Source organism: Grus americana, chromosome Z (assembly GCF_028858705.1).
Source record: "Grus americana isolate bGruAme1 chromosome Z, bGruAme1.mat, whole genome shotgun sequence".
Lineage (NCBI taxonomy): Eukaryota > Metazoa > Chordata > Aves > Gruiformes > Gruidae > Grus > Grus americana.
The window spans coordinates 77135210-77150167 of NC_072891.1; the positions used below are offsets into that span (position 1 = coordinate 77135210).

The window sequence follows — 14958 nt, forward strand, 5'->3', positions numbered from 1 at the left end:
GAGAAGTGAAACCTGAGTCAACACTGCGGAGGTCTTTTACAAGAAATCCCTTTGCCGGGCTTGTTTCATTTCTGACCAGTATGGAAAAACCCAGCATTCTAGTTTCTCGTTACAGGCTTAGCTTAAGCTGGCTGGTGCAGGGACAAGGCTGGGAATTCATCCCCCCTAAATCACCGCACCAGAGACTGGAGGGGGAATTTCTATGGGCCCAGGTTCTCTGGTTGTACCAGCACCAGCTCCACAGACAACCAGGAGTTACGCTGCCAAAGCAGGGGCCAAGAGCAGGTCCAGAGCTGCCCAACTGCACCCAAGTGCACCCATGCGTGACAGCTTGGACTGCTCAGCAGGAGAGAAAACAACCATCACCTTGCCCATTAGGTCCAGTGGGTAAAAAAGTCTGCTGAAAATAAAGGGCCTGACTAAGGGTAAGATATCTTGCTGTATTACTTAATTCTTACACTAATAAATAACTGTCTTGGATGTATGGAAGTAACGCAGGAAAAATCAGGCTTCTCAGATGTCTGCCCAGCTTTTGTGCTTTCCCCCAGGGATGCAGACCATCACAGGATGCTCAGACCTACGGGCAAGCCTCACACCTGAAAAAAGCTCCTTCCACCCCACTCCCCCGGGAAAACAATGCAACTGTAGGCTTTGGGGATCTGCATTTTAGAAAGGCAATATCTCTGAGCAGACCCATCCTCCCTGGATGGAGGACACATCAATTTCCATATCGTAGCAGCAACTCTGCAGCAACATGCAACTGTTCTGAGCATGCTGGGCAGTGTCACCATGAACAGTGTCACAGTTCCCTTTTCACAAATATAGAAGCCAAGGTGGAAATGAGATTTGCCCACAGAAAAACACTGGTTTGTTGGTTTGTATCCACAAGAAATTATGCTTATGCAACTATGTTCTCTCTGTGTTTGAATTTCACTAAAAAAATCAGGAATTCACAGCATCATTTCAACTACTTTTCACAGAAGAGTGTCTCTTTCAAGTTCCTAAAAAATTTGTGAGAACAGGTAGGCAGATGGAAGAAAGCGATCCTAGCAGTGCCAACAGTGGCAGAAAGGCAAGCAACCAGCACAACCAACCATCAGTGAGGTTGTGGTTAGATGATGAGGTGTCTGAGGCTTTGGGGCTCTCAGAACAATCACAGAAAAACTCTGTGAGCCTGATGCAGAGCTCCAGTCCAGGGCAGATCTATTCTGCCAGCTTGGATTGTGTTAGAAATGTTGCTGGGTTAGTTTTCTTCTGGCAGGTTTTCATCCAGATAAGGTACTGTTCTCAGGCAGAAGAGCCATTCAGCATAAAAGCATCATGAGACATGATGATGACAGGCTCTTTCTACTTCTGCAGTCCCATGCCCACACCTGATGCACACAGAGACTGCTGGTGGTCCTCACCCAAATCCAAGCTGAGTAATAAAGGAACTGTACTCTGATTCAAAATGAGAAAGGGTTACACTTGTAGGATGCCAGCAAAAACTGCAGCCTGATGGTTGCACTTGCAAGTTAACAGTAGTTATCAGCAGTGTCATCCTCTCCAGGGGAAGGTAGACGCCTGAGGTCACCTTTAGAGCTGTTGGAAGATACTGAGTACAGGCTATAGCATCCCAAATCTTCACCTACACATTTACATTCTTCTCCTCTTTCAAAGGGACTCCAAAAAATGTTCCATGGCTTCAGTTCTGGTGATGGCTCCCTCCACTCTCTGGCTTCAGGGATCTAGTAGGAAGCTCCTGGAATTTGATTTCTCTTAACTTCCTGCCTCTTGTGCTATTTGGGGCAGGCAAGACCTGCTCCTATGGAGAACGCTCTTTCTAAGCCCTGGGAGAGGGGAAAGCTCAGGGAGGGAGCAGCTGCTGCTGTGTCCCGGTCTGGTGGCTGCAAAACATCACCTGACACCTCTCTACAAAATCAGATGTGTAAGAGCTGGGGACAGATTAGCTTTCTCCTAAGCAAAACCTCTGTGCAGCTCTGGGGAGCAAGAGGTTTTGTGATGGTGACTTATCCACCCTGTGGAACCTGACGGGTGTTCCAGCACTCGCTGCAAGCCGAGGAAGAATGCTCAGCTGATTTGCTGCAATATCAAGAAGCAAGAGTGACCGAGGCAAGGCCCTGGGACAAGGGCCTGAGCCACCACTAAGTTACCAGCAGGTACCAAGGGCCCGCATATAATGTTAACTAAGGTACAAAGGAGATGGGAAGAACGGGGCTTCACACAAGTAAGAGTAACTATTTTACAGATGCTGTTGGCATTTTTTAAGATATCTGTACAGCAGAAAAAATTTTTCAAAATAAGGTATTTCAGCAAGACAGATTGTTTTAGGGGACTTGTCTATGCTGAAGTCAGGGGATAGTTGAAGTACATAAAAAAATGCCCCTCTGGTAACGTGGAGCGTCATTACCACTCCACGTGAAAGGTGGGCTTCTTTGGTCTTCGTGAACACCAAGTTAGCAACATGAATATGCAAACACACAAACAAGCAAACATTAAAAAAAGAACCTCTTGAAGATCCTCTCACTTCATACACGTTCTCCACTTGAGAGGGAATAAGAGGGCAAATGACAAATGAGCTGGGTTAGTATGCTGTTAAGGCACTCCTGGAAGTGTTCAGGGCATGAGTGATTGAGCACTCCAGAGGAATCCTTGAAGAGAATGATGAACTTTGCTTTTTTCATTCCAGTGCCTATGTAGGGGTAAGGAAACATAAAGGCTTCATTTTCGCTCTAGCCTTTCTCAAAATTCTCATTTTAAAAGGGTGTTCATGCATATGTATTATACCTGATCCTTATTGTTTACACGTATACAGGGCATTAAAAATTTTGCAATGGCTACAAATATTAAAAATATCTTGCCCCAAAGTTTCTGCTTCTCTTTCCATCGTACAAAAAGTACCTTCGGGCTGTTGTTGAACCTGAGAAGTTTCCTTAATGTGGGTATTTACTAGAGAAAAATGAAAGTGGAAAATGCTTGCAGGCTGAAGAGCCCGAGTTTCAGGAGAGAGCAAATATTCACAAAGGGTTTCTCTCCAACAGAAGAGCCTTCACTGAACCAAGTCCCCTCATGTAATGATTTTCACACTTCCTTTGATGAAGAGGATTATTGAAGTCAGGCACTACAGGAAGTTAGACACAAATTCTTTAAGTACTCCTAATAAAAGGAACATGGGAATTACACCACCAAATGTACGCTGGATCCTCTCGTGTCACACGCTCATCACCCTCTTCAAATAAACTATCAAACAGCCCCAGCTGCTCTGCCCAGGATGGATGGTGTACCACCTACACCTTGTAGGAGGAATCACTGGCTTGCTATGCAGCTGCTCAACACCTCGCCAAGCGCAGCAGGTGCTGCAGCAAAACAACACGGGAAACATTCAAATTTAAATACAGCTCCACAAATATTTTGGGATCCATGATGACTCCCAATTTAGCCATGCTCAAGCATTTTTTTTGGTCTTTCTTGGGAAAGGAGTTCACGTAGGTTTTTCCTTTCACCTTTCCAGGACTACCCTGGAGGTCTCGTCCTGTGCGCACACAGCACGTAGTTGTTGTTCCACTGAAATTAATCTGTGTCGTGCTCCAGTGATCTGAGATGGGTTAAAAGGCTGCTTCAAAGCATCCCAAACAGCTTTAAAGAATACTTGTTAGCAGTACAGAAGTTGGCTTTGTGCTGGGTGGCTGGCAGACAGTGAGTTTAGTGTTACTGTCAGTAGTATGAAAGTTGTATGTCAGGGTGGCAAAAACAGCCTGTTTGCTATCTAAAGTAATTAGCAATTATTTCACACATACACCCACATGAATTGTGTTAATCATCCACACTTCAGTCAAAATAGCAGTTCAGCTCACTGCAGTACTTTTTTGTGGTTTGTGTTTCTGTTATCCACATAACGACGGTTCAAAGCAGTGAAGTGGGGCAGGAGTAATAAATAACCAGGGACTACCAGGAGTCCTAGTAAAGCTACTGTGCCCAGTTAACCACCAAAAAGCAACATGAGAGATAAGCCATTGCTAATTAAGTTAATTTCTGCACCTCCTCAAAAGAGTTCTGGTGAGTTTACACTTCCCCACTTCAGGATCAGCAACAGATTTTTCAAATTTAGACTTGACCCCCTAATCTCTTTCTGCTGAGGTATCCTGATGCTAAAAGAAGAGTGCCCATTCTTTCTTTGGGAAAGGCAATTTCATACAGAAGTATCTCTGTTTCTGCTTTTCATTATTATTATTATTATTATTAACTATTCAGATTACAGTATCAGACATGTTCTACGGCATATTCCTTACTGTGCCTACCACAAGTAGATTTTCTTTTCCACTCTGTAAATCACTTCTGTAACTGGCCACAATGAAGCTTTACAGCCAGATTTTGTTGCCTCTGCCAAAATAATCTTTTGCCTCCGTTTTTGTAAATATTGAAAAGGTGCTGTAAATATTAAAATAAAAGGAAAGTTGCTGCAATCTTCCAATGGATCGCATGGTATCCCCTCTCCCTATTTTTAAGGATGCCTGCAAGCTTTAACTGCAACACAGCTGGCTAAAGGGACAGCAAGGATGAGATGAGGGTACGCATCCTGCAACACTAAGGGTGCTGAGCTAGCTTCTGCCAGCTGGGAGCTCTGCTGAGCACTTCCCCTGTTTAGAAAGCACCAAAAGTAGAAGATTTAAGAATGACTTTGGCAATGCTCTTTGTGGGTTTTTTTGTTCAATGACATCCTTACATATTGCCACATAGTCATCTTTTCCTAGAAATTAATTCTTTGCCTTGTCACCAGCGGCAAATTGCAGTACCTCGAATCATTGGCTAATAGATCTCAGTTTTCTTTCTTGAACATATGGCAGTTGGACATTTAAAGGAAACTGTCTGGAATGATCCATTATAAATACAAGTTTGTCATTCTCACTAGAATGTAATTTACAATGAACATTTTAACATCAGACAGAAAGTAAATGCCTTGTGAAGAGAAGTAAGAACAGGAAGTACACTGTTTTCCCAGTTGATCTGTTAAAAGAAGCATTAGTGTCAGCAGACCTTCTAACATCAGCTTGTGAGTAAAAAGCAACCATTACCAGCCTCTTTTAGAGCAATTGCAGCGACAGATGATGGTGTTTTTGAAAGCGGTCATGAGCACACGTTTAGACAATGAGTCCTCCTAGCTGAGGTCTACGGTGCCCTGTCTCACATCTTGTCAGACAATGCTCAAAACGTCTCAGTTTATGGAGACTCCCTATGAAAAATGCTGTTCTATAGCAGTAATGACAATAACACTTCAAAGAAATTTTCTTCATCTGCTACATATTTTGGCAAGAAACACAGGTTAAAACCATCCTCTTTGCAGAAGAAACAAAAACAAGTATTAGCTATTTATGTGCTGCATCACACTCCAAGTTCACAATCAGACTGGGTAATGGACTAAATCCAGACCTTATTCAAGTTTGCCATGACTTTGAAAACAAAAGGATCACCCCGCACAATTTTTGGAAGCATCACTGGCTCTGATTTACACCAGTGGAAATAAGGATGGAATTTTAGTACTCTTGGTAAAATTAATACTTCTTCACAATGATCACTGTTAATAAAAACTTCTAAGTACTTCTAAGCACATGTAGGTCTATACTCATAAAAATCACTACACAGAAATAAGCCTGGCATGTGTTCCTATTTTGTTTTTAAGATTTCTTTTTTATGTTACATTAAGAAGGCATGAGTGCTTAATTTTACTTTTTGAAAAGGGGAAGGAGGAGAGTGATATGCTGTAACTGCTGTGAATGCCACCACAAGGACCCAGAAGCTGATCAGTCAGAGGACTTCTACTGAATCTATTAAGCATTTAGTTTGTGACGCCTGTTTAATTCAGTAGTGAATGGCACCAGCTGAAATACGTGGCAACTCACAGCTCTGGAGATCTTTTTGCCAGACAAACTTCATTAAGAAGACCAAGAAATACCTGAAAACAGAAAGCAGAACAGACACACACAAAAAGAAATTATGCAAACTCCCCAAATCTGTAAATCCCCACTACCTTTGCAGTTCCTTTATGATGTGCAAGAGAACAGAAAGCCTGTTAAAAATGCTTTGTATGTTTGTCTTTCAAATAGACACACAGCTGCAAACACCGCTGCTGTCCCTCCTTGTGATGATCCTAAATTTCCGTGGGTGGTCTGAGCAGCACAGCAATAGACATGTCATGCTACAACGTGGCAGGGGAAGAATAAAGCACAGCGTTTTCTAAGGAGGATCAGCAGGGTATGTAAGTTACTTCTGTGCTACATTTGGGGAAAAAACAAAAACATCCTCAGGTATGCTCACTGACAGAAAGTTGGGTTGTCCCGTGCCCTCCTCCTGAGTGCAACTTCCAGGCAGATGAAGTCATGACAACCCTCCTGCCTCCTGCAAAACGATGTGCTTGCTCAAAAATGACATAAACCCGAATCTGACCTGACCGTTCAGTCACATTTCACTTTCCCTTTGACGCTTTGGGTTCTTACCTGGTGCAGTTTTGTAAGACACAGTTCTGGTGGGCATGGGTGGTGCGGTCTTTGTAACAGGGCTTGGTGCTACCTGCAGACCTTGCCGCTGCCTCTTCAGCTCCTCTTCTCGCTCCTGGGCAGCTCTGATCTCTTCTTCTATCATTGACAAAGTCCTCTGCTTCCTTGACCGTAACTTGAAAGGGCCCACAGTCACTTCAGGCTCCTGTGTGGCCAGTATGGAGGCAGTGCTTCTCAGCTCAGCAGCTTCTGAATACTTGCTGAAATAGCTGACTTCGTGCCTATTTTCTTCCACAAGGAATGGCTGGCTGGCTGAGTACACAGGTGACTGCTGCAAACTCTTCCCTTCCCTGAGTCCTGAGTCTTCCTCTTTTGAAGTCTTTGGTATGGTGTCCCTTTTTTCTTGAACAGGTGAAGACACCTGGGGTGGCTCGAACATTGGCTTCTGCTGCTCTGTGGAGGCTGGAGCTGGCCCGGTGGTGGCTGGCTGCTCTTTGACTGAGATCTCCTTCTCTGCTGGGATTTCTTCTTCCTGGCAGTTTGCTTTATCCGCCTGCTCGGCTATGGCTTGTTGGATGGCATTTTGAACCAGTAGGCCAGCGTGGTACTCCAGCTGGTCATCAATCAGCACAGACTCTGCCAAGGCAGAGGAGGGAGAGTCACAGCCTGGGTCACTGAACGACTTGGAGATGCCTTCAGCCCTGCACTCTGCCGGAGTGTCGGCCTGCGGGGTCTGCGGCAGGGAGAAATCTGCCAGTGAGCTTTCCTGCAGGGCACTCATGGTCTCATTGGAGGCACCACTGTCACTGATGTTATCCATGCTGAAGTCATTGGAAAGAGTCTCCAAGATGGTGGTATCCTGAGACCTGACAGACAAGTCATCCAAACCAGAGTCAAGCTCCTCTGGAGGGGAAGAGGCGCTGGCTGACTTTGGGAACTGGTCTAGCACGCTCTGTCCATCATCCTTAACTACTGTGAAGATCGCTCTTGCACTCATGAATTCTCCGTCCTCTGCCCACAGTTTTGAGGCCTGTCCAGCTCTGGGGCTATCACTGCAAGGTAACTCTCTTACTGGGTCAGCAGTGGTAGTCTGAGTGTTTGTATCATCTTCTGAGGTACAGGAGACCTTCTGTGCTTTGACAACAGTGGCATTGTTACCCTCAGGTTGTCCCGTTTGCCCACACACTGAAACAGGTCTTGTCACGGAGGACAGTGGCCTGTCTACATGTGGAGAATTGAGGCTTTTGTAGAAGGGTTTGATGGAGAACATTTTGGGTGTTCCTGACCGCCTCGGTGGGGCCTGACCCTGAGATGTACCTGAATGCTCCATCAGCTGGAACTGCTTTCTGGCAGCCGAGAAGTCAATTTGCTCTGTGACAATATCCTCTTTCTTGATATTGACTGGCTCTGGTGGTACAAAGGAGCAGCTGACCTGTTTGGGGGATGTTGGTGTTGCACCCTGCTGCTGCTGTCTCTCCTTGCGCAACTTGTACTTCTTGTGGGACTCCAGATGCTCTTCATCTAGTTGCTCCTCCAGGGTCTTCTCTTGGGGAGGGTTCCACCATTTGGCGGCAATGTTGGGGTTTTTCTTGACAGCCTGGCTTTTAATGAGTTCCCTTCTTTCCTTTTCAAGTTCCATCATTTCCTCTGATGGTCTCACTTTGCGGACTCTGTATTTTTCCTTCTCTTCCTCATCTTCAAAGAGCTTTGAGGGCTTTTTGTCTTCATGGAAGGCTCGTAGTTCAAACTTAGCCTCTTTCTTCAGGGTTGTAAGAGTTGTTTCTCCATCCTTAGAGGATCTTCTAGAACTGTTTGAAGAAGTGGGACTTCCTGGCACCTTCAGACCTTCCCTAGTGTCTTCCTTCAGTCCACCCAAGGAATGGCCATTAGATTTCAGGGTCTCATCTGTTATGCTACCTTCATGTGGTTCAACTACCAAGGGTGCCTGCTTGTCGGCTACATTTTCCTCCCTTTCACTGGATACTGAATCATTACTGACATTAACAGATGTTCCTGAGCCATCCATAATGGAGACTGCACTTGGTTCAGGGGAGGATGTCCCATTAAAGGTATTATCTGCAGCAGAATCGCAGCAATTTGCCTCCAGCACTTCATCTAGGTATCTGATCTCTTTAGCAACTTCACTGTCCAGAGATTCGTGCCTGTCCTTAAGTCCATTGTGGCTGGCAGCAGAAGAAAAGAAGTGGGTTGGATTTTCTATGGGATGTGGTGAAGCCACTGTGGTGATGCTTTTATGTTCAGAAACTGGAACTTCAATTTCCATTTTCTCTTCCTTTGTAGCAAGCACAGTAGCTGGCTCCAAGAAATTGGCACAGTTTTGGTCTCTGTTTTTTCTCAACCTGATGTCATCCTCAGGGATTCTGGAAGATTTCTAAAATAAAAGAGAACAAAACTATGATGAAGTCCTAAAAAGCAACATTTTATTTTATGCAGAGTAAACACCATCTGGAAAGCAAATCCTAGCACTTCTTAAACTTGAGATTAAAGCAGCCCCTCAGAGTGTGGCAAATCATTAACATGAAAAATAGAAAGTTACCTTACCATCAGCTGGACAAGGCACTAAACCAACAAACTTTCATCTAAGTATCTCCCATCTGCTTACTATCCTCACTTTGTTGTTATTTCATGCCTGTGTCCTGGTTTGCCTCTCAAAATGAGCTTTGGATTTCCAAGTTATTAACAGCTTGGCAGTTTAGGTTCTTCAAAGGTTCACACATGCAGCACACAACACCTATCATCTTGGTATTTTAAAAATGCCTTCTGCACCTAAAGGAAATCTCATAATGCTTCTACAGATGAAAAATATTACTGTCCCTGTTTTGCAGAAACAGATGCTAACATGCAGGAAGAGTAGGCGATTCATCCCAAGTTAGGAAAAAGGACGTAGCATCAGCAGGGAGTGTTCATTTCTCAGTGGATCAATCCTGATCATCAAACATAGGGTAGAATTACACAGTGCTGGAAAGGCATGGGGTCTTTCTTCGGCCCCCACGGAAACCCACACACGCAACTGGACCTGGGAGACAGGAAGCATTTGCAACTCCCACGGCACGAAGACCACCACAAGGAGCATGACAGGGACCAGAGTCACAGTTTCCTCCCTCCCACTGCTTTGATCTGCAGTGCAGATGCACTGGATTCATATTTCTCCATGATCTGTTGCCTCTGCTCTCAAGGAGGGTATTGAAAGAAACACCATTTATGTTCTGGTATGGGCAGATTTTACCCATCAAGCAGCCTACTGAACTTCCCGTGAGTAAAGTGTGAAGGAACTTTTGATTAAGCTGGTAACATGACAATGAATTTCTCAATAATTCTTACTGCTGAAAGGAAAAAAAAAACCCCACAAACCCAAAACAAACCACCACCAAAAGAAAAGCAGAGGGCATTTTCAACATCATTCTGCAAAAAGAACTTGCTAACTCTTGATAACTCTTCTTAACTCCTGAAAACCAACGTGACACGTCTATTCACTTTGACTAACACTTTAAAACAGAAACTTGATATCTGAGGTCTCTGGTTGCCATTCCACATGTGTTTCTGTGTGTGAGGCACAGGCTTGGGAAGTAAACAGCACAGATCAAACCCTGTGAACTCAGTGGCCACCCAACAAGGACACCTTTGTTTGTTAGTCACCCCCGCCCTTGCTGTTCCTTGTCCTGCATGCTATTAATACACACTGCAGCAGATGATCAGCTAGGAGCCCAAGGGAACTTATCAGTGACCTGAACAATCACATTGCCTCTGGGTTTATATAGTCAGTAAAAAGCATTTCACACACCTTAAGGAATTATAGTCAGCCAGCCAGAACAGCTCTTTTAAAAGCACTTTTTGAAAGAGTTTTCTACTTAGTAGTTGTACACATTTGAAGACAATGTTGGTTTCATCCATTAGATATTTTCTTCTTAATTGTGCTTAAACATTGGGAAAAACCTTTAAAAAGAACCAACTGACCTGCCTTTGTCTATATATTGTACTTGACACACTTCACTAGTTCTACTTGTATCTCATTTTTTGCTGAACCTAGGAATTCTCCAACTGAATTTTCTAGCAGTGCTTTTCTTAAAGCATATTACATTTTTCACCATTTAAATATGTAAATGTGGCCAGTTTCTTCTTTAGTCCTATTTAAAGATATATTCAAACAAATACAGAACAACTAGTATAAGAAGTCCTTACGTTTTTGAGTGGGCATAGCAGAAATGAAAGAATAAACTTTCTTTTAACCTGCAAGGGCAAGAATTGCTCTTGGTTTGCCTGCAGAACTCCAGGTATCATGACACAACGGGTACTCAGGTGACAGGACTAAGACTGCAATTCCTTTCTGAATATTTGGGTTTAAATCTCCGCTGCCTGACTTGCTGGTGCAAAACAGGGTATGTTGCTATCTGGAGCAGTCTGTGCAAAGGGACATAAGCATCAGTGCAAGACTGCTGGCTGTCTCCTTTCACACAAACCATGAGTATGCCATTATGCTCCTGCTAAATTTGATTCTCATCAGACAGATCAAAGTGACATTGGTAGCTAACTACATGTTCTCTGTAGCTGCAAGAACGCACCTTCAACGGATGCAGATAATCAGGTAACAAAGCTGTGCACCCCAGCCACTGAAACACATCTCCCTGCAGAGCCGAACCAGAGCTGAAGGGCCCCCCAGTCCGTGCTTCTAGTACCTCCATGCCATGCAGCTGGGAATATCCCCCGATTCTCCCAGAGACCCCGTTTACTAAAGCATGTCTACTTCCATCACTGCTTTAATGTATGAACTATTTCAAATCATATCACGTTTGGGTATTGAAGTTAGGGAACAGAACCAAAGGCACAGTATTTTACTAGTTTCTTAATGAGTAAGAGCCCATCCTCTCAGCTGCAATCCGTAGCTCACAAGTAAGGCATATACACGTAACTGCCTAATCAGGGCACGCATTTATGACACTACGTAATTCTGAAAGTGCATGTGTCTGTGCAATTAGTGTGGCATATGTAATTATGTAGTAAGACAGACAATTACGCAGCAAAACCTAGGAGGAAACAATGCACCTTATGGATGGGAGTCTTTTTTTGCCAGGGATTAGTAACTAAGCAAGGAGGAGGGCTCCTAGCAGGGCAGAGAAGCCAGGGAGAAATGGTAGAGGAGGAAAAAAAATATGATTTAAAAAACCATTCAGTTTTTCCCTCAACACATTCTGGCAGAATCTGGGACAATTTTGTGAGGTTATGGCAATGACAGTGTGCTCCAGACACTCCCATGAGGAGCAGAAGTGAATCTACTGATGAATTGCCTGAAGAAGATAACTGAGAAGATCATTAAGGATGGAAGCAGCTGACCAAATAAAGCTTTTCAAGACAGTCCAGACCACAAGAACCTGTCCAGGATAACTGGCTGGGTCTGGGAAAATGGCACACGTTGGGATGATGACATGATGAGTGGGAGGAGGCTTGGTAGAGGAGAGTGGTGGGACGCACAGAGAGTCCCTGCATGGGCTCTGTGGCAGATGGAGGCGAGCTTGCCAGGGGGCTGCTTTTGCTCCTTAAGTATGTACCACCAGCTTTGTATTTGCTACCTACAGGGAGGAGGCTTTTCAAAGCCTGCACCATTACAAAGGCCTGCAAAAGGGCTGCATTCAATCCTAATTGTAGTCAGCAATACAGCGTTCAGTGATTCCCATACACTGCTCGTCTAGACCCAGATTTTCCAGAAGTTACTGTTACATTTACACAGTCTCTGAATGCATTCATTGCTGTTTAAGTCAAGATGCAATGCGGTAATCAGTGTAATTTGCACAATGCTGCTGCACTTTAGTAAACTGTAGTTATTAGCAGCTTAGAGAATTATTAGCATATTTCCTCCTTGGTTGAATTCTTCATCTACAAAAGTGTATGTGTTTGGGCAATCAACTCTTTTAGGAGGACGAAAATGTGGGTGTCCTACTAGAAAGACCCAGCAAATGTACTGCCAGTGCCTGCCTTTGTTTGATGCAATGCAAAATGCATATGACAACAAGTGGGAGGCAAATCTTCTGAGCCACATCGACATTCTTCTGAAGCAACAGCACGGGGTGGGGGAGTGTGGGGGGGGAAGAGAGGAAAAGATTAAATAACTAAAAATATTCCATAGTTTTAAAAATCTGAACCACACTTTTCTCATTGTGGGCTTCTACCCATCACTCCACCCAAGTCTCAGGATAGCTTTTGATGCTGTTGGTCTCCTGGCATCATTAGCATTGTCGACTTGCCATTTCTTCAAATTTCATTTTCCTTTGGAGATGTCCTGCACTGCACCCACTTCTCCTCCCACTGCCTGATCACTGAACCACTGCTTTGTTCAACCCTTTCCCTTCTGCTCTTGGATCTAACTCTTGGGTCCGCCATGCCTCTAGCAGTTTTAATACAATACCATAACTTAAAATCACATTTGCATATGGCTGACTCGCTAATCCACACATCCCTGCTGATGTCAATCATCTTCTCCCTCTTCATCCACTGTTTTGGCCTGCCTCTCTGATGTCTCTTTGCAAAGAGAGGAGAAGGAACCAAATGATGGATTTGGTAGGAGATTGAATCTGGCAAACCTTCAAGAGAGCAACTGCTTTCACTCAGCTCATCCTTTTGAAGAATGCAGTCACCATCTGCGTCTCAGATGGAGCCAGCCTCAACCACTGCAAAGATACAGAAATCATCTGAACCTCTGTGCTTCCAGACAGCCACCTGGTCCAGTGAGAAAATCCCTAGCCAACACAGGTATTGCTCTACTCTTGCCAGCAACAGCAAGTATTTCTTTAGAGAAGTGGTTTTCTGTAGGAACGGTATGACATGGAAATGCTGCAGTTCTTAATGGGTAAGAGAAGTAAAAGCGGAGTCGTACAAGGTGCTGCCACCCATCCCTCACAGCTCATGTTCACTTACCACACAACAGGTGCTCAGAAATGCTCCACCATCCCACCCCATCCCAAATGGGAACAACAGCCCAAACCACTGTGACGTCCCCTGCCTCACACCGGCTGGTGTGCTCCCTCCCATGGCAGTGGCCACTCCATCCACCTCCAAAAACGTGGTCATTCTGCTCATCACTGGAGGGACAAGACTGCTCCAGGTGGGAGCCTTTGCAGAAAGCAGTCTCAAGAAATGTGCCAAATACTTAGTGTTTTGGAAACTTCCTAGTCTGGTGAGCAAAGAGAAAGTGGCAGTAGAGAAAAACTCTTCAAAAAGATTCTGGAACTGGAGAAGAAAAGGGATGCATCTGATGATGGGCGGCTGAAGAAAAGGAAGGGGATTGCTACTCACACTACCTACAGGAACTATGTCTTTTCATTAAAAAAAATAAAAATAAAAAAGACCCCAAAACCAAAGTGTTGTCTTCTTGCTCCTGCGTGAAAAGGTCCAATTTTTCCATACAATATTTTTATACTGACTCCAAAGGGTTTTAAAAATACTATGGCAAGTGTTGTCCAAAAAGATTATGATTTTTCACCTCATGAAATTGGATAAAATTCAAGTTTCAGAAATAAAAATCCTCAAATCCTGTTGCCAATTTTTGTTGAATTTAAAACGTCAGGCACATCCTGGCACTCCCTTTAATAGTTCCATTCATAATCCGACTTGCATACAAAAAGCAAAACCTGGCCTGTTCCTCTCACAGTGCAGTACACAGTGTCTTCAATACACAGTTGTAAACCATTTCCGATGACTAAAATGTATTAACGTTGAGTGTCACAAGTGACATTCTCTGCGAGCAGCTCTCTGCGCTCTTCAGTGACTTGATCGATGTAGCCAGACGGGACAATAAGCAAATTTTCTTTACAAAAAAGATGGTTTATCTCCCTCTAAGCACTTCAGAAACCACAAAAAGTACAGTCTAAAAATGAATGCAACTTCATACTACCTCCCCCTCAGAAGCAGTGGGGCGATGTTTTGGAATATAGTATTAAGGGTTGTGGGGATACAGTGCCCAGACAAGCAGCCACTTGGAGAGCTTGCTGTACGACGTTTTCTGAGTGCTTTTCTGTATGTCCTTTATTTGTCTGTTTTAGAGAGGGACCTGTGATTGCGTTTGCTCAGAAAGCATGTGAAAGGCTTTGCAATATTCTTTTTCATTCCAGCTGAGCCACAGGTTTCAGCTTCCCCAAATCAAAGTCCAATCTTTTGCTGCTGTAATAAATTAAGGATGGAGAAAAATGGCTCTCAAAAATAATGAATACATTAATGATGAGCATATAATGTATGGTAGGATATTTTAATGACGAGCATGTAATGAATGAAACCATTATTTTTCCAAACATGTCTCTATAGGTCCAGTATTTTCTGTGCCCTCAAAGACAAACAGCTGAAGCTTTTCCTGGGCAAGCCAGGATCCACCTTTGGAATAACCCTTACTACTTCCCACTGACTCCAAGGTATGTAAATTGGAAGCAGTTTTCTACAGGTAGGAAGCCACTTGATCCTTTAT

The 14958-nt window shown here is 44.0% G+C and overlaps 1 protein-coding gene across 8 annotated transcripts in view; it reads right to left on the minus strand.

Annotated features, from left to right (window-relative positions):
* PALM2AKAP2 (PALM2 and AKAP2 fusion) overlaps positions 1 to 14958 on the minus strand; it is a 269198-nt gene that overhangs the window by 13924 nt on the left and 240316 nt on the right. For all 8 annotated transcript variants that reach the window (XM_054809517.1, XM_054809516.1, XM_054809515.1 and 5 more), the window contains one exon: positions 6492 to 8883. In XM_054809517.1, coding sequence (XP_054665492.1) covers positions 6492 to 8883 — 2392 coding nt within the window. The remainder of the gene's footprint in view (positions 1 to 6491; positions 8884 to 14958) is intronic.